Source organism: Trichosurus vulpecula, chromosome 2 (genome assembly GCF_011100635.1).
Source record: "Trichosurus vulpecula isolate mTriVul1 chromosome 2, mTriVul1.pri, whole genome shotgun sequence".
NCBI lineage: Eukaryota > Metazoa > Chordata > Mammalia > Diprotodontia > Phalangeridae > Trichosurus > Trichosurus vulpecula.
Window position 1 is genome coordinate 75100137 of NC_050574.1, and position 23048 is coordinate 75123184.

The window sequence follows — 23048 nt, forward strand, 5'->3', positions numbered from 1 at the left end:
TACTGTCTCATCATCCACATCATATCATCTAACTGTGGGAGTTCCCCAAGGTTCTGTCCTATGCCTTCTCTCATGTCTCTCAACAATCTCTTAATAATCTCAACATGCTTGGAGAAACTCAGGAAGAGTTAACTCCATTTAACTTTTTTTATGCAGATGGAGGCAAGTAGGTGGCACAGTGGGGAACACTGGGCTTGGAATCAAGAAGACTTATCTTCAAGTTCAAATCTAGTCTCAGACACTTACTGGGCCAGTCACTTAACCCTGTCTGCCTCAGTTTCCTTATAATGAGCTGGAAAAGGAAATGGCAAACCACTCCAGTATCTTTGCCAAGAAAACCCCAAAATAGGGTCATGGAGAGTCACATACAACTGAAATGACTCAATAATAACAACTATGCAGATGACTCCTAGATCTATATATTTAGCCCCATTCTCCCCCATGGGCCTCAGTTGTTCATCTCCAACTGCCTGCTGGATATTGTAAACTGGATGTCCCAGAAATATCTCATACTTAACATTTCCAAAACCAAATTCATTATCGTTCCCCTTGAAACCTCCCTTCTTCAAAACTTCCATTTTTCTGTCAAAGGCACCACCATCTTTTCCATTCTGCCAGTTTCATAAGCTTAATATTATCTTCAACTCTTCTCTCTCCCTCACCCCACAATCTAATCTGTTACCAAATCCTGTCTTCCTAACTCTACACTATCTTTCACATCTGCCCCCTTATCTCCACTCCCACAACCACCACCTTAGTTCAAACCGCCATCACCCCTCTCCTAGCTCATTGTAAGCCTCCTAATTGCAAGTCTCCTGCCATAGTCATTTTCTCTAAGCATAGGTCTAACCATGTGACCCTCCCCTCTCCTCAATCAACTTTTCCCTATTGGCTTCCTATTACCTCTAGGATAAACTACATATTCCTCTGTTTAACTTTAAAAGCCCAACACAGCCTGGCCCCAACCTATCTTTCCAGAATCAGTAGACATTACTTTCCCTTCCACGCTTCAGTCCAACCAAACTGGCCTTATATCTGTCCTTCATATGTGACACTCCCATCTCCCATCTCTCTACGCCTCTGCACTGGCCATCCCACATGTCGTAAATGCATTTCCTTCTTATTTCCACCTCAGTGGCCTCCTCTTCCTTTAAGATGAAACTCAAGCACCACCTTGTACATGAAACCTTTCCTGATGCCTCCAGCTGCTAGTGCCCTTCCTCTCAAACTATTGTGTTTAACTTTTGTTGTAGCTGAGTCATTTTCTTTGTATGTGACTCTTTGTGACCCTGTTTGGGGTTTTCTTAGCAAAAATATTGGAGTGGTTCATCAATTCCTTTTCCAGCTCATTTGACAGATGGAAATAGGGTGCAGTGACTTGCCCAGGGTCACACAGTTAGTAAGTGTCTGAGGCCAGATTTGAACACGAGAGAATCTCTTCCTAACTTCAGGCCCAGTGCTCTATTTCACCACCTAGCTTTCTCTATTGTATTTAACTACTTTGTATATATTTATATTTACTCACATTTTAATTTATACTAGACATATACATATACATGTACATACATAGACATGTCTGTGTGTATATGTATGTATATATGTATGTGTGTGTATATACGTATATGCTTGTCTCCTCCACTAGAATGTAAGGTCCTTGTGTGTAGTAATTATTTCATTCTCTGTATTTATCTCCCTAGTGCCTGGTATATGAATGATTGATTTCCTAGTCCCCTTAGCTGCTGGTGCTTTCCCCACTCACTTTATCATCTCTCTCCTCTATATGTATGTTGTACATGCCTACATATATATACACTTAACACAGTGCCTGGCACATAGTAAGCAAATGATTAATAAATGCTTGCTAATGCTGTTCTCTAAGTTAAACATCAACTGCTCTTCCTTGCATGTCATGGTCTCCAGTCTCACCCACCAGAGTATCCAGAATATCCTTTTTCTGCATTTGAGTTGCTTCACGTTGTCAATATCCTTTCTAAAATGAGATCTGAGGGGTAGCTAGGTGGTGCAGTTAGTAGAGAGCCGGCCCTGGGGTCAGGAGGACCTGAGTTCAGATCCAGCCTCAGACCCTTAACAAACTTACTAGCTGTGTGACCTTGGGCAAGTCACTTAAACCCTGTCTTCTCCCCTCAAAAAAAGTGAGGTCCGAGAAATGACTGTGATGCTGCAGATAGTCACATCACATCAGAGGAACCATGACTCTCTCAGATCTCCCTTATGCCTCAGAGTAGACAATGCTCTGGAGCAGAGGAGGGGCTGAGCTGCCCTGAAGCAATAATGAGCCAGTGTGTGCAGCTCCCACCAAGCACATGCTTCTATGAATACTAGCAGCTTCGGTTCTCATGTCCATAATAGACCAAGTGTTCCTATGAAAATTCCAAGATTTTGGTCCAGCGAAAGCACAAGGCTGAGGCAAGGGGATTTGGGAGGGCTTCATAATGCTTGCTTGATTCCTTGATTGACTGATTAAATGCCTCCTTCTCCCCTTTCCCCTTCAGGTTTCAGTTTGGTGTGACTGTGCCTTAATGTCCCAGCGAAAGTTATAAAGCAGCTGTCCTCGGATGTGACGGCGCCCCTCTTCCCGCCTCTCCCCAAGCCTCCGAGGTGGGGAACAGACTTCTGAATTCCCTATGGGGCTGACAGCAGAGCTGGGCCTCCCCTGCCCATTTCCATCACCCACTGAGATTATGGTAGCTGTGAGCTATGGTCCAGACCCGGGACCCACTTCGCTGACCCAGCTCTGCAGCCACTAGCTGGAGCCAGGTGCCCCCAGACCGCACTGCTTTCCAGGGGGCCAGGAGCTGGGGAGTGACTATGCGGCTTGGACTGTTGGTGGTGGTCCTCACTCTGAGCTGGATGCATCTTGCTGGCAGCAGCCGAGGGTTGAAGGGGAAGAGGCAGAGGCGGAGTACGTAAAGGGCCAGGTCTGAGGTGGCTTGGGGTAGGGGAGAAGGGAAGGATGAGAGGGGCATCATTTTCTTGGCACAATTTATCATAACATAGAATCTCAGATTCCTAGGAACCTCAGAGGTCCCTGATGTAGGAATCTCTTCTATGGTATCTCCAACAAATGGTCCTCCAGCCTCTATTTGAACACCTCCAATGAGGGGAAGCTCACTACTTCCCAAGGCAGCCTACTGAGTTGTTTGACAGTTCTGATTAATAAGAAGTTCTTTCTGACATTGAGCTAAAGTCTTTTCCCCTGTAAGCTTCCTGTAGATAGGGTTCCTCTTTTCCCTCTTTTTTTTTTTTTACCTTTGTGGAATTGTAGATTGGGATGCCTATCTAAAAATTGTTCATAGACCCTAAGTTTAGAACCCCTCCTGTCAAGGAATCATAGCTCAGAGGATAGAGCTGGACTTGGAATCCCAAAAGACCTGGGTCCGAATCTTACCTCTGATACTCATTAGTTTTTTACCCCGGCCAAGCCACTTGACTTCCCTGAGTCTCAGTTTCTTCATCTGTAAAATGGAGACGATAAGAACACCTACCTTATAGTGGTGTCATGAGAATCAATTGAGTTCCTATGTGCAAAGCCCTCCGCAAACCTCAAAGTGCTATGTAAGTGCTAGCTGCTGCTGCAGTTATTCTCCACTTGGTTCTAGTTCAGCCCTCTGTTATCAGGCAGAATGAGGTGGAGCAACCAAACCTGGACAATACACTCTGTGGCTTGTCTGAGCCTCAGTTTCTATATCTGTAAAATGGGATTAAGAACCCTTCCCCTCTCTATCTCCCAGGGTTATTGTGGAGAACGTATCCTGTGAACTGTAAAGTGCTGTCAAAAAGGGAACCGTTATTATTTTCTGCTTGGTAGATTGTCTGTGGCAAGAGTCCAATGCTGGGCCAGCTTCCCTCTGTTGCCCATTCTCTTGAGAAGTCCTCCCCAACTAGTTGTCATCAGAGTACTTGGGACATGTATGTTGCTTTTAATATCAACTGAAGTAAAACATGATTAGGGAATTCCATCTGTTAGCAGACAAAAAAAAAAACTACAGCGAAATTCCAAGTTTGAGAGAAATGCTTTTGAGACGTCCATTGACGTTCTTCACCATGTGCGTGCATAAGCAAGACTTGGCTGGAGATGCCTTGTTTGTCATCTGACACTTTCTGCAACAGCTAAGGGAGAGAAGGGAAGCGAGGAAGGAAGGGAGCAGCTCAGCACAGGGCATTGCTACTGAACAGCTTCGAACTTGGCTGTTAGTCTCATTCACCTGGCCTTGGTAATTGACATTAGCCCAGGGACCTGAGTATACACGAAAGATAAGCAAGCATGCCTTCCATTTGTTTGTATGTACGGTGATTTGCAGATTAAGAAAGGCTTTCACTCCCATTCTCTCGATGACTCTGAAAGAAGGCAGGGCAGGGCAAAGCGAGGATTATTAGCATCCCTATCTTGTGGATTCCTAGATTGTTCTAGACACCGAATGTCAACGCTGGAAAGGACTTTAGCACAAAGATATCAAAGCTGGGAGAGAACGCAGGACATAATATGTCAGAGAGGGAAGGGAAGTTAGAACAAAAAGTATCGAAGCTGGGAGAGACTTTAGGATACAAAATGTCAGAAAGGGAAGGGACCTTAAAACAGAGAATGACAAATGAAAGGAACCTAGGGGGCAAAGTGGTATAACAGAGAGGGTGCTGGACTTAGAGTTAGTAGGACTCAGGTTTGAATCCCACTTCAGATACTTGATAGCTATATTGTCCTGGGCAAATCACTTAACCTCTTTCTGCCTCAGTTTCCTTACCCATAAAATGGCAATTACACCAATAACACGTGACTACAGGGGTATCATGAGCTGCAAGGGAGATACTGTATATAAAGTGGTTTTGCAAACCTTAAAGTGCCATATCAATGTCGGTTATTACTATTAACACAGAACACAGAATGTCAGAAGTATAAGGGATCTTAGAATATAGAACCCAGAAAAGAGATTCGAATGGACCCTTACAGACCAGCTAGTGCATTAGACCATTTACAGATGTGGAAATTGATGCTCAAGGAAATGTGTTCGAGCTCAGTCAAGGAACATTTATCAAGAACCTACTATGTGCCAGGCACTGTACTAAGTGTTGGAGATACAAAGAAAGTCAAAAGACAGTCCCTGACCTCTAGGAGCTCACCTTCTAATGGGGGAGAGCAAGCAAGGAAGGAAGAATGGAGGGATGGAAGAAAGAATGTCACAGGAATCCATGACAGAACTCAGATGAGAATCCAGCCCTCCTGACTCCCAGACCAGTGCTCTTAGGGTGCCCAGCCACGGGAGTGGGTTTCTTCAGGGGGCGAAAGAACACATCTGGTAGTAATTTTTTGGCTCTTTCAAGGGACTTGGGAGAGGAAGCAGCTGGGGTTTGATTCCTAGACAGTCCCCAGGGGGCTGGTTTCCCAGATCTGTGTCTTATATACCTACCAGGTTATAATAGGAAGGAGAAAGGTCCCTTCAGCTTTTCCCTCCACCTCTGTGATTCAGACTGCCAGACCTCTAGACAAGAGCCAGTGAGGTTGCCTTACTACCCTCACCAGGCCCACAGACCAGCTGGCCTCCAGCCCTAGGTTAGCGGTATTCTACCTTCTCCTTTCCCCCAGTTCTCTGTAGAGGTCTCTGCTGTCCTAGGAACCTAGACGTGGAAGTTGAGAGGAGCTAGGACCTTGCAATGGGGATAAGGGGTGAGTTCATGTAAGACTTGTGGGCAAGAACTATGGGGCTCCAAGGGGAGATAGGAGAGACCCTTGTCTTCCTTCTACTCTGGTGCTCCAATGACCATGACCTCCAGGTACCTAAAGGAAAGGGCTTGGCGAGTAGATAAGAGTAGGTATGTAGTAGCATCTCCTTCCAATGCCCACAAGAGCTTTCTTTAGCCTTCCTGTATGGAGGATTGAGCACAGAACTTGGAATCAGGAAGACCTGTGTTTGAATCCCACCACAGCAACTAGCTGTGTGACCCTGGACATATGGCTTAACCGCTGTCACCTCAGTTTCTAAATCTTCAAAATGGGGATGACAATAGTACTTATCTCAGAGGGACATTGTGAGGGGTAAATGAGATAATGTATATCAAATGGTCGTTAAACCTTAAAGCACTATAGAAGATACGGTTTACTATTATAAACCATCATGACATTTGGATTTGTCATTTTCACTAGAGAGAGAAAGAAGCTCCCAGTGTGGGGATTCCCTCCACTAATCTTGGCACCTTGTCTAGAACGTACAGTCTTAGGATAGTTGCCCCGAGAGATGAAGAGATTTGCCCATATTCGCACAGTTAGTGAGTGTCAAGAAAAGGACTCAAATCCAGTCTTCCTGATTCCACAGTCAGTTTTATAGGACCTGCTCTCCACTGTGCTACAGATATCATTAGCCCCATTTTACAGATGAGGAAACTGAGGCTCAGAGAGGATTAGTGACCTATCCAGGTCAGGCATCTGCTAAGTGTCAGCAGTGGGATTGGAACCCAGGTTTCTCTGACTATAGGGCCAGAAACCTTTACATCAAACTGTGTGGTCTCCCTTGGGATAAATGATAAACAGTCTCTGTCCCCAATTTATTGGGGGTCAGGAGGAGGCAGATTAAATGTGCATGTAAACCATTATATCATATGTTAACAAAATGAGGGAGGAGGAGTGACTAGATCAGTGATCATCATTTAGGGGTAACTCCCATTGTGGGAATTCCTTTCACAGATGCAGATTGGTGATTTGTCTATCATTTACAGCCTTAGAACTGAAATGGATTTTAGAAGTCATCCACTCCAGCCCCCTCACTTTATAGATCAGGAAACCTGAAAGAGCCTTGTTATAGTAAACAGAGCCCTGAATGGTGCCAGGAAACCCTGGGTTCAAATCCTGCCTCAGACATTTAGTAGGTAGGTGACCCTGAAAAATTAGATTGTAAGCTTCTTGAGGGCAAGGATTGTCTTTTGCCTCTTTTTGTATCCCCAGTGCTTAAACACAGTGCCCAGCACACAGTAGGTGCTAAGTAAATGTTTCTGGACTTAATGATTCATTGATTGATTTAACAAATCACTTGACTTCTCTGTACCTCAGAGGTGGCATCATCCATAAAATGAGGCGGTTGGACTGAACAACCTCTAAGTCTCCTCTCAGCTACAAATATACACTCCAATAACTCACAAGTAAAGCAGCTTGCCCCTGGTTACACAGCCAGGATGTATCAGAGGCCAGGATTTCCACCCAGAGCCTCCTGACTCTGAGGCCAGCCCTCTCTCCACTATGTCGATCTCCCTCTCTAAGTGCTATAACTAATGTTACCCAACATGTATCACTGGCTCCTATGATAAAAAATACTGGCCAAGCCAGGAAACATATCAGCAGGTTGGAAATCGTGGACCTAGCAGAAATCTGAATACCAGGTTTTAGGAGTGCAGGGGAGGAATGAATGGGAGGGAGGGGCTGGGCCTTGGCTATGGCCTCCCTCATTCCAGGGTGATCTATCGCCAAGGCATTCACCGTTCTCTAAGAATCTGCCTTGGCTTTAGCTCCTTAGCACTAGAAAGAACATTTCTCTGACTGTTCCTGAAAACAGCACCAAGTAGATTTTGGAAAGAGGAGACATAAGAAAGAGGAAAGGGAGACAGATCTTTTGGGACTGGAGAAAGGAGATTCCCATTTTCTTAAGGATTTTGATCCCATGGCCCCCTGCTCAGACTTCAGCTGATACAAGGGCTCTCCTTCTCCCTACCACCCCATCTTCCGCTATCTTTTCATCATGGTGAAAGAAGGAGTATATATTTATTTAGGGCTGCAAAGGACCTTAAAGGTCATCTAGTCCACCCTGCCCCCCCACATTTTACAGCAGAGGAAACTGAGGACCAGAGAAGTTAAGTGATTTGGTCATAAAGGTTGTAAGTGGCAAAACCCTAATTCAAGCCCAGATCCTTTGGTTACAAAGCCGGAATATTTTCTATTGCACAGTGATGCCACCCTGTCTGTGGATGGTTGGGTTTCTTAACCTAATTTTGAGGTAGTGTCTTTGTCCATAATAGAGTAAGGACTGTAGTGGAGGAAAAATTTTTTTTTTAAATTATAGTACAAGTGTAAAGGAGAGGTCCTTTAGGAAATAGAAAACAGGTAACTCTGTTTAGGCTGCAGCAAGAGAGTGAGTTCCCCATCCTTTGTGGCTTTCAGTAGAGGCTAGAGATCCTCTTACTATGGATGCTTATGATTTGATGAGGAGCTAACTAGCTTAAATGGCCTTGGAGGTCCCTTGTAGATGTGACATTTGGTGCTTCTAAGAGATTCCATTTCTTCTCATGGAATGGAGGTAGGGAGGAAAGAGGAAGAGTAAAAGGCAGTGAGAATATACTAGAGGTACTTGTAAAGCTAGATTTCTTTTTTTCCCCTTTTTCTGGAGGCAATCAGGGTGAAGTGACTTGCCCAGGGTCAGACAGCTAGAAGGTGTCTGAGGCTGGATTTGAACTCAGGTCCTCCTGATTCAGTGCTCTAACCACCGCACTACCTAGCCACCCCTAAAGCTAGACTTCTTTAGGTGACCAAGGGCCTGGGCATGGGGGCAGGTGGAGAAGAGAAATATGTGATCCGTATTGACTGACCAGTGAGGGTGGGAGAACAATGGAGTGAGGAGTACCTTTCCTGTGATCTGTTGTAGCTGTTCATTAGGGGATAGGAGAGAGAGCACCACCTTCTGTTTAATTCAGTCCCACCAGCCTTCATTAGGCTATGAGAGCTGTCACTGGGGCTCTGGCCCAAGGCAGAGACATTTAGACAGCACCGACTCTATCTGTGGTCCTTTGACAGCCTAGAAACAATTGAGTTTAGCGTCTGATTAACAAGAAACTTTACTCAACATAGGAAGGTACCAGATGGTATATTAACTTCCAGCAGGTGCACCCCAAGAGAGCTCTTCCATGCTCCCCTCATCCCCAATTTCCCCCATGGTACTTGAGGGTGTTTTGTACCACTGGTCCTGAATGCAAAAGTTGCTAACTACATCTCTTCCTACTAGGTGCCAAGACCTGTGCTCAGGGCTGGGGATGGGAAGATAACTATAACATAATCATTGCCCTCATTAAGTTTATGATCTAATAGAGGGAATATTGCACATACAGAAATAATTATGTAATGAGGGTAATCACTAAGCCCCTACTACCACCATGTGTTCAGGCTCCAAGGAGCATGTGCAGAGCTCAGTCCAGTTCCATGAATGAATGCCCTTTCAGGGTTTTGTAATTCCCCCCATTACAAATGTAATATAAGGTAGAGTGTGATAAAGGAAAAGGAGATCTCTTGGCAAAATGCTCTAGAAAACTTGGAGGAGGCTGCTTTCAGTTGAAGGGAAGGAATTTATAAGGGAAAGCTACATGGAGGTAGCAACTGACTTGGGCCTTGACGGAAGAGGGGATTTCAATAAGCAGATAAAAAGGAAGGTACAGTCTATTCGAATGTCCAAAGATGAGAGAAGGGATAAGATTGGGGCTGAGCTGTAATGCAGGCTTGCAGATAGCTGCTGGCCCAGAGAGAACTCCTGAAAGTCCAAGTTGCAGGGCAGAATGTTGATTGGATTTGCCTGTTTCCCTTTCAGGTGTGGAGGCTGGGAAGCTGGGGGTGCTTCTCTCAGGGCTGGGATGGGAGTTATTCCAGTGCCTGTTTATCATCTTTGCCCTTATCTCTTCTCTTCCCCTTCCCCTACAGTCAGCACAGAGGGAAGTCAGGCCTGCGCCAAAGGCTGTGAGCTATGCTCAGAGGTCAACGGTTGCCTTAAGTGCTCCCCTAAGCTCTTCATCCTGCTGGAGAGGAACGACATCCGGCAGGTTGGAATCTGCCTGCCATCCTGCCCGCCTGGATACTATGATGCCCGCAACCCTGATATGAACAAGTGTATCAGTGAGTGGGGAGGTCAGGTGGGCTGCTGGGAATGGTTCCAAGCCAGATCGGGGTGACTTGAGTCCCTGGACATTTGGCTCCACGTCCTGCTATCCTATGGCTAAATCAACAGGGCCAGTCCCATCCTTGCTGAGGTGGGAGGCAACATGGCACCAGGGAAAAAATCTTGGATTTGGAGTTAAAGACCTTAGCTGTGAATCCTGGCTCTGTTACTTACTACGCTTATTACCTTGGGCCACTTGACTCTCCAGGCCTCAGTTTCTCCATCTGCAAAGTTCAGGAGTTGAACTTGTTCAGTCATTCAGTTGTGTCCAACTCTTCGTGACCCCATGGACTATATGTCCATTGGATTTTCTTAGCAAAGATACTGGAGTGTTTTGCCATTTCTTTCTCTAGTAGATTAAGGCAAACAGAGGTGAAGTAAGTTGCCCAGGGTTCCACAGCTAGTAAGTGTCTGAGGCTAGATTTGAACTTGAGTCTTCCTGACTCCAGGCCCACTGCTTTATCCACTGGGCCATCTGACTGTCTAGGGTTCAAACTAGAGGATCCCTAAGATCCCTTCCAGACATTCTTTGTTCTAAGGTTCCCTTCACCTACCACATTTTTCTAAGATTTTTCTATATCCTAAGATCTCTTCTTCTAGGTCTGACATTCTATTTTTTATTTTTATTTTTATCTTTATTTTTTTATTTTTGGAGGGGGGAAGGCAGGGCAAAAGTGACTTGCCCAAGGTCACACAGCTAGCAAGTGTGTCAAGTGTCTGAGGCCGCATTTGAATTCAGGTCCTCCTGACTCCAGGACTGGTGCTCTACTCACTGTACCACCTAGCTGTCCCTATCTGACATTCTAGGTGCTAAGGTCTCTTCCAGCTCTGGCATTCTATGTTCTGTGTTCTAATGTCCCTCTCAGCTCTGACATTCAAAGTTCTAAGGTAGAAGCTAAAGAACCACTTATTAGGGATGGTCATAATTTGACAAAAGGTTAGTGCAGATGACATTCTATGTTCTAAGAGTCCTTCTAGATTTGACATTTTATGTTCTAAGGTCCCTCTCACTTCTGAGATGTAATCTAAGGTCCCTTCCAGCCATGACATCCTATATTCTAAGGTCCCTCCCAGCTCTGACATCCTATATTCTAAGGTCCCTCCTAGCTCTGATATCCTATTCTAAGGTCCTTTCCAGCCATGATATTCTATGTTCTAAGGTCTCTTCCAGCTCTGACATTATATCTTCTAAAATTTCTTCTAGCACTCATGTTCTAAGGTCCCTCTCAACTCTAGAGTCTATCAACATGAGGCTCACTTCCCCTCTGGAGGAGTATCTGTGGATATACTATCAGAGGTAGATGCTGAGGACTAGGCAAGCAAGAAAAAAAGAAAAGATAATTTTTAGTCTTGTACATTTTGTGCCTTCTCTGCAGCAGATATTTGATCTCTTGCTAACTCCCTCCTCTTCTGTGTGAGCACCCTCCAGAGGCTTCTAGGCCTCTGAGCAAAGGCAGTCCTCCAAATGCCAAGAATGTAGGCTTAGAATGAGGATGGTAACTGCTGTCCTCAAACTCTCTGAGAGGAATGATTATAAGGAGTGATTTGGGGATTCTCTAACCCCAGGGTTCTTAACCTGTTATTGTGTCATGGAGTTCTCTGGCAGTCTAGTGAAGCCCATGGAACCCTTCTCAGAGTAATGTTTCTGAATATATAAAATAAAATACATCAGATCACAAAGGGAACCAATTATATTCAAATACAATTAACAAAATATTTTAAAATATTCATGGACCCCCCTGAAATCCATCCAGAGGTCCTTTGGGTAGTTTGTAGACTTCAGGTTAAGAACCTCTGCTCTAGGCTATGGCTCAGCTCCACTTCCATAGGGATAACTGAGAGCCATTTGTGATTATGGTCCTCATGGCTTCAAGCCAATCATTCATTTGGTCGACAAGCATTTATTTCTTTTTTTAATTTTTTATTCATTTGAGCTTAAATATAAAACAAGAAAAGATAAAAAAGAAATATTTCCATGTGCACAGCAGAATATGAGAGGATTCAGTATAAAACAATAAATTTCCATTTCATGAAAACATACATGATAACTGTTATATATTTAAAAGGAATGGCAAGTTGGACATAATAGATCTGCAGTTCCAGGTGCAATCCTTTTTTTCTATTCCACTTTGTTATGGAAATGCATATTTTATTTCTTATTTTTTATTTCTTTATTTTGTGTATATTATTTTATATTATTATATATTATTTTATTTCTTAAATTCAGAATAAAAATTTTAAAAATTAAAAAACAAAATGAGAAAGATCTAGCCCAAAAGGATATGAGACTGCATGATGTCCCACCAGGACATTGGAGAGTAGAACCCTAGGCTTTCTACCCACCATGAATTGGATGGGAGAGGGACTGGAGATCTTTGACCTTGACTATTCCTAGACCTGGCCATCCAGGGCAGCACTGGGGAGAGTCCCCCCCTCCCCCAGCCACATTGGGAAGAAGGTTGTAAGAGGCACTGCCTACACTTCCAGCCAAGCCCAGCCTTGCTCCCTGCCCAATACTCCAAAGTTTCTATGAAACTAAGGAGGGAAAACTAGCCCAAAGGAGACTGTCACCAGGGCCTTTGGAGTGTATGAATGCTAGTGCCCAGGGTTAAGCCCTGCCAAAAGGAAGCAGTTTACTAAAGGACTCATAGGAAGGGATCCTGGAGCTCATCAAATCCAACCCCCTCCCCTGAATTTTACAGGTGAGGAAACAGGCTCAGAGGGGAAAGGACTTACCCAGCTGATAGGGGGCAGAATCAGGACGTAGTTCCTTGAACCTTGTCATTCAGTCATTTCAGCCATGTCCTACTCTTTATGACCCATCTGGGGTTTTCTTGGCAGAGACACTAGAGTGGTTTGCCATCTCCTTCTCTGGAAACTGAGGCAAACATGGTCAAGTGGCTTGCCCAGGGTCACACAGCTAGTAGGTGTCTGAAGCCAGATTTGAACAACCAAAGATGAGTCTTCCTGACTCCAGGCCCAGCACTTTATCCATTGCAGTTCTTCCAATGTCCAAATCCAGTGCTTTTCTCACTCTGTCCCACTGTCCCAGGAGATGGAGTGAGGAGAGGGGGTGGGAAACAGTGAGTAGTGTAGTGCTTCCCTTTCCCCATGGAATTAAAGTGAATTTGTGCAGCTAGAATACCCAGGGGGCTTGCCTATTCCCCATTCCGACCTTCAGGGGCCTGGGGCGGGAACCCCTTCCTAAGTCTCTTCTTCCTAAAGACCGAAACCCCAACTTGCCCTCTTCCCCTCTCCCAACCCTTATAACCTTTTCTGGCTCCACACATTCCTGCCAAGTCACCAAGCATGTATTAAGCACTGACCATGGTATTGCCTAACTTCTGGATTGGAAAGGGGGCAGTATTAGATTATATGGCACAAGATTATTAGTGTAATTAAAAGCAATGTGGTGAAGTGAGAGAGACCCGGTGTCAGAGTCAGAAGGACCTGGGCTCAAGTTCCATCTCTGACACATACTGGCTGTAGGACCCCAAGAAAGTCATTCAGCCTCTCAATGCCTCCTTGGCTCTCTAAGACTGAGTTGCAGAAAAGGTCCTGCTCTCCACTGGCAGAGGGAGTTTCTTCTCCATCATTAGTGTCTTTGAGAACAAGAACTGCCTTTTGCCTTTTTTGTATCTCCAGCACTTGGTACTGTGCCTGGCACACAGTCAGTGCTTAATAAATGCTTGTTGTGACAGACTAGAGGAATGTTTGGAGCCAGATAAGGTTATAAGGCATGGTAGGGGGAGTGTGCATTTATAAAGTGTGAAGAGACTTGAACTGATGGGCTCTCGGCTCTGTTTCTCTCCACAGAATGCAAGATTGAGAACTGTGAGGCCTGCTTCAGCCACAATTTTTGCACAAAATGTAAGGAGGGCTTATACCTTCACAAGGGCCGCTGTTACCCAGCCTGTCCTGAGGGCTCCTCAGCGGCCAACAGTACCATGGAATGCAGCAGTCCTGGTGAGGGTACTGGGGGAGCTCTAATGCTATGGGGGGCGGGGCAGGAATCTGGAAGCCTGGATCCAGAGACCATATCTCTGGCCTCATGGGCTCTGAAGATGGGAAGCCGGGGTGTGGAACAGCAGGGAGAGCCATATATTCACAGGGAACTAGGAGCCAGAAGCAATGCGCTTTTCAATTTTGCCCCTATCCTTCTCCCTAGCACAATGTGAAATGAGTGAGTGGTCCCCGTGGGGGCCATGCTCCAAGAAGAAGAAGCTCTGTGGTTTCCGGAGGGGTTCAGAAGAACGGACACGTCTTGTACTACAGGCTCCCTCTGGAGACCGTTCGATCTGTCCTAGCACTAAGGAAACAAGGAGGTGTACAGTGCAGAAGATTCCTTGTCCTGATGGTGAGCCTCTGCCTCTGAGATCCCCTTCTATTCTTCAAGATCCAGAGTCAGTGCTCTATCCATTTACTGCCCAATCCCCCTCTCTTTCTTCCAGACTCTTCCATATTCCCCAAGATCCCCCTCTACTCCCCAAGATACCCCTCTATTTCCTCAAGATCCCATTCTATTCCACAAAATACCCCTCTATTTTATTTTTCTGGTTTTTTTTTTCTGGAGGGGCTAGGCAATTGGGGTTAAGTGACTTGCCCAGGGTCACACAGCTAATAAGTGTCAAGTGTCTGAGGCTGGATTTGAACTCAGGTCTCCTGCTCCAGGATCAGTGTGCCACTTGCTGCCCAATCCCCCTCTATTTCCCCAAGATCCCCATCTACTTCACCAAGATCCCCCTCCATTTCCCCAAGATCCCCCTTTACTTGCCCAAGATCCCCTTCTCTTCCTTGGTCCCTGTGCATCCCAGTTCTCCATTTTGGGTTCTCAGGCTCTCTTTAGAGGGAACTGAGTCGTCTTGGGTGCCCCGGATCATCATAGCCAGTGCTGGAGACATTCTCTGTGCTTCCCCTGTTGCTCCAATCTCCTTGTGTATCACTCCTCCAATAACCTTTTATTAAAGTTTGCACATTACTTGTGTGCAGAGCACTTCGCATATACCTTAAGATAGCAACCAAGTTCCATCATTAGACGGCTGCTGTATGCAAACCTGCTCTATAAACTCAGCCTCAATCTCATCCTTCTTTTTCATACCTCTGTATGTCTGTAGGCAATCTCCTTACATGAAACATAGCCCTCCCTATGTCTGCCTTCTGCCTGTTTGATTCTTCTTTGCCTCCTCCATGCTAGGCAGTGGGGAAAAGATAAAGTTTAGATAAGACGTGATCCCTGTCCTCATGAAGCCTACACTCTGGTCCGGTCCGGTAGGGAGATAAGTCACCTATGCAGATAACAATGATACACAGTGTTACATGATAAATAAGTCACCTATGCAGATAACAATGATATACACTGTTACATGATAAATAAGTCACCTATGCAGATAACAATGATATACACTGTTACATGATAAATACACTAGAAAAGTGCAAACAAACCAATGAATCAACAAGTATTTATTAAGCTCCTACTATGTATCAGGTGCTAGGGGTACAGTGACAAAAATGAAACAGCCCTTGCTCTCAAGGAGCTTATATTCCATTGGAAGAAATAACATGAATGTATATTATTGTATATTCAGTCGTTTCAGTTGTGTCCACCTCTCTGTGACTCTATTTGGGGTTTTCTTGGCAAAGATACTAGAGTAGTTTACCATTTCATTCTCCAGCTCATTTGACAGATGAGGGAACTGAGGCAAACAGGGTTAAATGACTTGCCCAGGATCACACTCCTGGTAAATGTCCGAGGTTGGATTTGAACTCAGGTCCTCCTGACTATAAGCATGGTGCATTGTACCACCTAGCTGCCCTATGCAAGTATACGCACATATATGCCTGTATGTGGATACAAAGTGATTGGGGGTCGAGGGGATCAAGGAAAACCTCATGGCAAAGGTGGTGCTTGAGCTAAGTCTCTTGAAGACAAGTTCTAAGAGACAAGGTGAGGAAGGAATGCATTCCAGGCATGAGGACAGCCAGTACCAAGGCCTGGCAACTAAAAAAGGGGTGCCATGATAGCAACCTGGCAATGAAAAACAATGGCCAACGTTTGAATCTATTTATAGCTATGTGGCCCAGTGCATAGAATGCTGGGCTTGGAGGAAGAAGATGAGTTTGAATCCTGCCAAAGCAGACTCTTAGTAGCTGTATGATCCTGAGCAAGTAGCTTAACCTCTGTCAGCCTCAGTTTCCTCCTCTGTAAAAGGGGGATAGCACCTACCGTTCTGAGGATCAGATGAGATATCACGGGTAAAGTGCTATGTAAGCCTTAAAGCACTCTGTAAATGTTATTGCTGTTATTGGCATAGATCTTTATACTTTTTAGAATGTTTTACACATGGAATGGTGGACCAACATTATCTCCTCTAGGGTAAAGGAGGTGGCATGAGAATCCTACATAATCTCCATGAGAACAAGGTCCCCCAGGCTTATGCATGAGGGTCCATGGGGATGTGGGTTGGGTTCAGGGCTCAGAAGGTGACATAATTGAGGAAGGATGACACCAACCCAGGACCCCAGGCTTATGGACGTGTGACCCATTGTCCTGATAAGCATATGTTGGAATATGTTATTAGAAAGATGGGATGAGAATGGGTGGTGGGGAGGAGGAGTTTAATCATTTGAAGGATCTAGAGATGTTTAGCCTGGGGAAGAGAGGACTTAGGGGAGACATAACGGCCATCTTAAAGCATCTGAAGGTCTGTTAATTGAAAGAGAGATTAGACTTGTTTTCTTTGACTCTAGAAGGCTGAAACATGAGGGAGGGGAGGGAGGGAGGGAAGGAAGGAAGGAAGGAAGGAAGGAAGGAAGGAAGGAAGGAAGGAAGGGAGAGAGGGGAGGGAGGGAAGGGAGGGAGGGGAGGGAGGGAAGAAAGGAAGGAAGGAAGGAAGGAAGGAAGGAAGGAAGGGAGGGGAGGCAGGGAGGGAGGGGAGGGAGGGAAGGAAGGAAGGAAGGAAAGAAGGAAAGGAAAGGAGGGAGGAAGGGAGGGGAGGGAGGGAAGGAAGGGAGGAGGGGAGGGAGGGAAGGAAGGAAGGAAGGAAAGAAGGAAAGGAAAGGAAGGGAGGGAGGGGAGGGAGGGAAGGAAGGAAGGAAGGAAAGAAGGAAAGGAAAGGAGGGAGGAAGGGAGGGGAGGGAGGGAAGGAAGGGAGGAAGGGAGGGAGGGAGGGAGGAAGGAAAGATTTAAGCGCCTATTCTAAGTGCCTTACAAATAGTATCTCATTTGATCCTCACAACAACCCTAGAAGGTGGGTGTTATTATTATCCCCATTATCTAGTTGAAGAAACTGAGGCAAACAGGTTAAGTGACCTGCCCAGGGTCACACTGCTAATGAGTGTCTGAGGGCAAATTTGAACTCAGGTCTTCCTGATTCCTGGCCCAACATTGTGGTGGAAGCTGTAGAGAGATGAATTTTGACTCACTGCAAGGAAACTTCCCTACAATTGGAATAGTAAAAACATAGAATGGGATGCCTTAATAGATAGTGAATTCCCTATCACTGGAAGTATGCAAACAAAAGTTGGACAACCGCTAACTGAGGACGTTGTATAGAAAATTCTTTTACAGGGATGGGCTGTACTAGATGGCCACTCACAGGTCCCCTGCAGTTAAAAAATTTCGTAATTCTTTGGGTTTTCCTGGAGCTATAGGGAAATTATGTCACACAATGAAAGATGAAAGGAATTGGGAAATGAAGACTTGGGGGGTGGGGTGGAACATGGCTGCTGCCTGTCAGTATCTGAAGGGCCGTCATGGAGAAGACTTTGTGCTTAGCCCCAGAACAAGGAGCAATGGGTGGGAGTTGCAGGGAGGCAGATTTGGGCTCAGTTCAAGAAGACATTCCTAACAGTTGGAGTTCTCCCAGGGTGGAATGGTTTGCCTCAGTAGATCTTCAGGCTGAGACTGGATGACCACTTGTCAAGAGACCGTAGGAAGAATTCTTCTTCAAGTGTGAGTCAGTCTAGAGATCCTCTGAGGTCCCTTCTAGCTCTGAAATTTTGTGATTCTGTGACCCTGGCTTAGCCAGAGGCCAGATAATTCCCAGAAGAGAGATGCTCTGTGTCTTCATGTTTCTTTGTAGGCCACCCCCTGCCTGGCTGGAAAGCCCGCTTCCCCTGGGCTGTGACTATGGAGCCCAGATGGGCCAGTTGGCCTCTGGGCCCTCTGCTTCTCATTCTCAGAGCCCAGAGGGAGGACCTGGTCAAGGCAGGCTCTCCCTGCCAGGCCCTAAGGCTACATACGGACACTAAGGATTGCCCCATGAGGGAGCATTAGTAAGATGTTTAGATCCATGTTATGCTAAAGAAACAAGGAAGAAGGTGGTTTTTATGGATGTATAGGAGAAGAGGGGAGAATGAGTCTCTGAAGTCTTTCGAGAGTCCCTGTGTTAGAGATGGGCAGTGGATAGAGCGCTGGGCCTGGAGTCAGCAAGAACCAAGTTCAAATCTGACCTCAGACACTTCCTAGCTGTGTGACCCCAGGCAAGTCACATAACCTTATTTGCCTCAGTTTCCTCATCTGTAAAATGAACTGGAGAAGGAAATGGCAGTATCTCTGCCAAGAAAACTCCAAATGGGGGTCGTGAAGACTTGGATACAACCAAAATGACTGAGTTAGAGCTATGCCAGAGGCCCCAGGAGCACAAGGCTTACTACACATGACTGTCCTTCACCCTTCTACTTTCCAGGCAGATATCTTCTTGCTGTTCCCTATGCACAGCCCTCCATCTCCTATGCTGGCTACAAGGGAGATGTAAATACAAAGAATGAAACAATCCTGACTCCCAAAGTGCTCACATTCTAAACAGAGAAAATAACAAGGATGTATATCAGTATATGTGAAAAAAGAGAACAAATGCAAAGTTGCTTAAAAGTACAGTTTGGGAGGAAGGAGACAAGCATTTATTAAGCACCTACTGTATGCCAGGCACTGCACTAAATACTTTAGAGGTACTCATTTAAAGCTCACAACAACCATGGGGGAGAGGTGGTATTATTATCCCCATTTTACAGCTGAGGAAATTGAGGCTAAGAGAAATTGCCTAAAGTCGCACAGCTAGTAAGTGTCCAAGGCCAGCTGTGAACTTGGGTCTTCCTAACTCCGGGTCTAGCACTCTATCCACTGGACCACCTAATTCCCTCACAGGGTCGGGGAGAAGTGAGGGAAATCAGTCAAAACTTCACGTAGAAGGTAGTTCATGAGTTATACAGAGAGATAGAGGCAGACAGAGACAGAGAGATGGAGAAAGGGATTATATTATATTATATTATAGAAGAGGCAGAGAAGAGGAGAGTAGGTATTCCCCGGGTATGGGGAATAGCTAATGCAAAGTCACAGAGACAGAAGATGGAATGCCATGGGTGAGGGAGAGAAGAAAGGCCAGTTTGGCTGGATTTCAAAATCAGGAGGAAGAGTAACGTACAATGAAGCCAGAGAGAACCCATGCCTGGAATGTTTTCCCTCTTTACCGCCACCTTTCAGATTCACTAGTTCTCTTTAAAGCTCCACTCAAATTTTCCTTCTCACGCAAGGCCCATCTTGATCTTTCTAGATGCTAGTGCCCTCTCCTCCCTCCCCCCTGCAGCTACTGAAATAATTTTGTATAAATTTTGTGTATGCTGATATGTATACATCAGTTGGTTACCATGCTTAGTATGCAAGGGCCACTTCTACATAAGTGCTTACTATGTGCCAGGAGCTATACTAAGTTCCTTGAAGGAAAGGACTTTTTTGTCTTCTAGGCACCTATCTTAGCATTTGGAACATAATAGATGCTTAATAAATGACTAGAGGTGTGCTGGAGCCAGCTCTAACCCGCTGATGGCTAAATTTTCAGTTTAAGCATTAGGTCTTGGAAATGAACTAATGTTATGCCAAGGATTATTCTATTGTTTTGTTGGTTGTCTTAAGAAGGTAATGGGGAAAGTATTAGCAATGCAGATTACACTTTAAAAAGTATCCTGGATACATTTATTTTTGGAGACCTACCCACCACCCCACCCAGAAATGAGGGCATCAGCCATCTAACAGTGGAAGCTTTTCTTCAGACACCAGCCTAAAAGATGCTTTCTTGTACAACTCTACCCCTTGCCTCTGCTCCATCTTAGAATACAGACTAATCTGTACAACAGCCCTTCAGACATTCGGAAATAATACTGATTTCTCACCTTACCCTACTCCCCTTCCTCCCCTTTTCTTAGCTAAACAGTCCTCAGCTTCTCCTTGGTGCCCTTAGAGTGTTGTCCAGATCAAAGCTCCTTCTGCCTGCCCTTCCTGAACTTCTTGATGACCTCCCTCTTTCCTCCCCCCTCCCCCTTCTCTCCTTCCCTTCTTGTCTGTGTCCAGGGCCATCCTGGCTGCCTGCCTCCCTCTCTGAGCTTCCTTGCCATCCTCTCATCTTTTTCTCTTCCCTCCCTCCTTTCCTCCTCCTCTCCTTGTCTTGGCCCAAGGCTATGCCTGCTTACTGCCTTCCTGCCCCCCACCCCTAGCCCCTGAGCCTCCTCACCTGCCAGAGAGCCCTGGGCAAGGCCTGTTGGATAATTTTTCTCGATGTTCTGATTCTAGGACAGAAGAGACGGAAGGATGGGCAGGGCCGACGGGAGAATGCCAATGGGAACTTAAGCAGGAAAGAAAGCAAGGAAGCCCGCCTGGGCTCTCCTCGAAGGCGGAAGGGACAGCAGCAGCAGCAGCACTCTCCACCACAGCATCGAGGGACCGAAGGTCCCATCACACCAGCTGCCTAGGGACAACTCTAGGCCCTGGAAACAAGAAGCCAATGCTGCTATGTATATGAGGACTTTACTGAACTGGAGTACTGCTGCAATACCTATTCACACACATGTACACATTCATGCACACATGAGGCATGTACATGTATGCAAACATGGATGCATAAAAACACACCTATTAAAAGGCAGGCATGTACCCACATGTTTCTACAGACATAGCATGTACATACAGACATAACTTAGACATGCACACATGTACATATCACCACCCACCTAGAAAAGGCAGATGTGGGTCATACCCATGCTCATACAGACATAACTCATGGACATGCACACATGTACATACCACCACCTACCTAGAAAAGGCAGACATGCATTCACAAACCCATTCTCATTCAGACATACCATGTATGTGCAGATATAACTCACAGACATGCACATACACACATAAACTCGAAAAGGAATGCATATGCAGACATATACACATGGATGCATATGCCTATAAAAGACAAGCTGGCATCCAGGTGTCTACACTGCATAGACACACATCCACATCCCCCTCCATATGTGTTAGGCACACATATGAACAGACATTCAGACAGACATGTACATGTATCCACATGCCTCAGACCTACATGTGTACCCACACACATACTACCAGACTATGGAGCACATGCTTCTGAAAGCAGGAGAAGGGAGAGCTTCCACAGCCACTGAAGTCCCTTGGACTTGGCTACATGCAGAGGTGAGGAGGGCACAGAAGCTGAGCTGAGAACATTCATTTGAGAAGGTTCTTCGAAAGTGATTTTTTTTTTTTGGAGAACTTTCCCCAGCAGTGACCTGTCAGCCAGCCTAAGTATGCGGGCAGCAATCTTGGCTGAAAAGACAGACAGGGCTGTGGGCTTGACTGTCAGGTGGAAGCCAAGGCTCCCTAGAGGCTGGCCCAGGAAAGGCTCACCTTCTCCCTCCCTTGTCCCATGTTTCTGGATGTAAGACTTTCTCTCGGAAGAATTTATGTTAAATGTCCATGGTATGATGTCAGGGGAGACCAGACCCTGAAAACTGCTTAAAAATTTATTTCAAATTAAAAAATGAAAACTACCAAACATATTCCTTTTCAAGGGTAAGGACAGGGGTGGGGTGGGGTGAGCAAGGTAAACTGGCTGGAGGCAAGGCCAGGTTTCAGGGGCTTTGGGCAGATTCCTAGAGAAGGAAAGAAGGGAAAGGCATCTTGTTGAAAATTGGAGTGCAATAACTAGCTTCTCTCCATACCCTCTTAGGAACTGTAATAATTAATATTTATGCACTACTTTAATGTTTACAAAATATTTGCATTATTTCGTTTGAGCCTCATAATAATGCTGAGGTGACTGTTATAAGATATTCTCACCCCCATTTACAGATGGGGAAAGTGAGACTGATCGAGGTTGAGTGACTAATCCATAGTCACACAGCCAGTAAGTATGGGAGGCAGGTTTTGAACCAAGGTCAGGTCCAGCATACTATACATGATGCCATGCTACCTACCCCTCTGAAAAAAGGAAAGAGGACTTGAACTGAGTTATAAGGGAAAAAATCTTGACTATGAAAATCCTAGAATGTGAAAGTGGGAAGGGACCTCAGGCCTCTAGTTGAACCCATAGGTTTCCCCATTAGAAGCAGCTAGGGGGTGCAGTGGATAGGGTCAAATGAGATAATATTTGAAAAGCACTTAGGTACCTGGCACATAGTAGGTGCTCAATAAATGCTTGTTCCTTCCATTCCTCAAGCCCTGGGTCTGAAGTCAGGAAGACCTGAGTTCAAATGTGACCTCAGCTGCTCTGAGGGGCTGAGACCCTAGGGACCCTAGGCAACCCATTTAACCTATGTCTGCTTCAATGTCCTCAAAAGTAAAATGGCAATAAAAACAGCGCATACCTTCTAGGATAAATAAGATAGTAATTATAAAGAGTTCAGCACAGCACCTGGCACGTGGTGGGTGCTTAACAAAATATATGCTTGTTTCCTTCCTTCTTTCCATTATCACAACCCTTGACAGGGATCATCCAGCCTTCCCTGGAAGATTTCTAGGTGTCAAAGACTCACTACCTCCCAAGACAGCCAATTCCACTTTTGTTCAGCTTTGTTAAGAAGCTTTGGTCCTTCCTTGTTTTGCTTGCTGGAGCTGTTCCCTTCTCAAGTCTTCCCTTGGATAAATGGATCAGATTGAAAGAACCTCAGAGGGCATCTACTCCAACCTTTACTCGATCAGGAATTGTAGGGTCAGAGAGCTTCTAACTTTAAATCTACAATCCCCTGACCCCCTGTTCTACAGCAGAGAAAAAACTCGGAGGACATCTAGTCCAACCCCTTTGCTTTGCAGATGAGGAAATAGCGGCTCAGAAGAGGCAAGTGTTTTGCCCA

The 23048-nt window shown here is 45.5% G+C and overlaps 1 protein-coding gene across 1 annotated transcript; it reads left to right on the plus strand.

The window, feature by feature from the left end:
- The first annotated feature begins 2829 nt into the window (after positions 1 to 2829).
- On the plus strand, positions 2830 to 21202 carry RSPO1 (R-spondin 1). Its single transcript, XM_036745887.1, has 5 exons — positions 2830 to 2923; positions 9683 to 9874; positions 13734 to 13883; positions 14086 to 14274; positions 20482 to 21202. Exons 1-5 carry the CDS (start codon positions 2830 to 2832, stop codon positions 20658 to 20660), a joined length of 804 nt encoding a protein of 267 aa, XP_036601782.1. The 3' UTR covers positions 20661 to 21202.
- Positions 21203 to 23048: the final 1846 nt, after the last annotated feature.

Excerpts from the sequence above, each read along its gene's own strand:
- RSPO1 (XM_036745887.1), top strand. The coding sequence starts at position 2,830 with ATGCGGCTTGGACTGTTGGTGGTGGTCCTCACTCTGAGCTGGATGCAT. Across the intron at positions 2,924-9,682 it reads GGGGAAGAGGCAGAGGCGGA|TCAGCACAGAGGGAAGTCAG; the intron begins GTACGTAAAGGG and ends CTTCCCCTACAG. Across the intron at positions 9,875-13,733 it reads TGATATGAACAAGTGTATCA|AATGCAAGATTGAGAACTGT; the intron begins GTGAGTGGGGAG and ends TTCTCTCCACAG.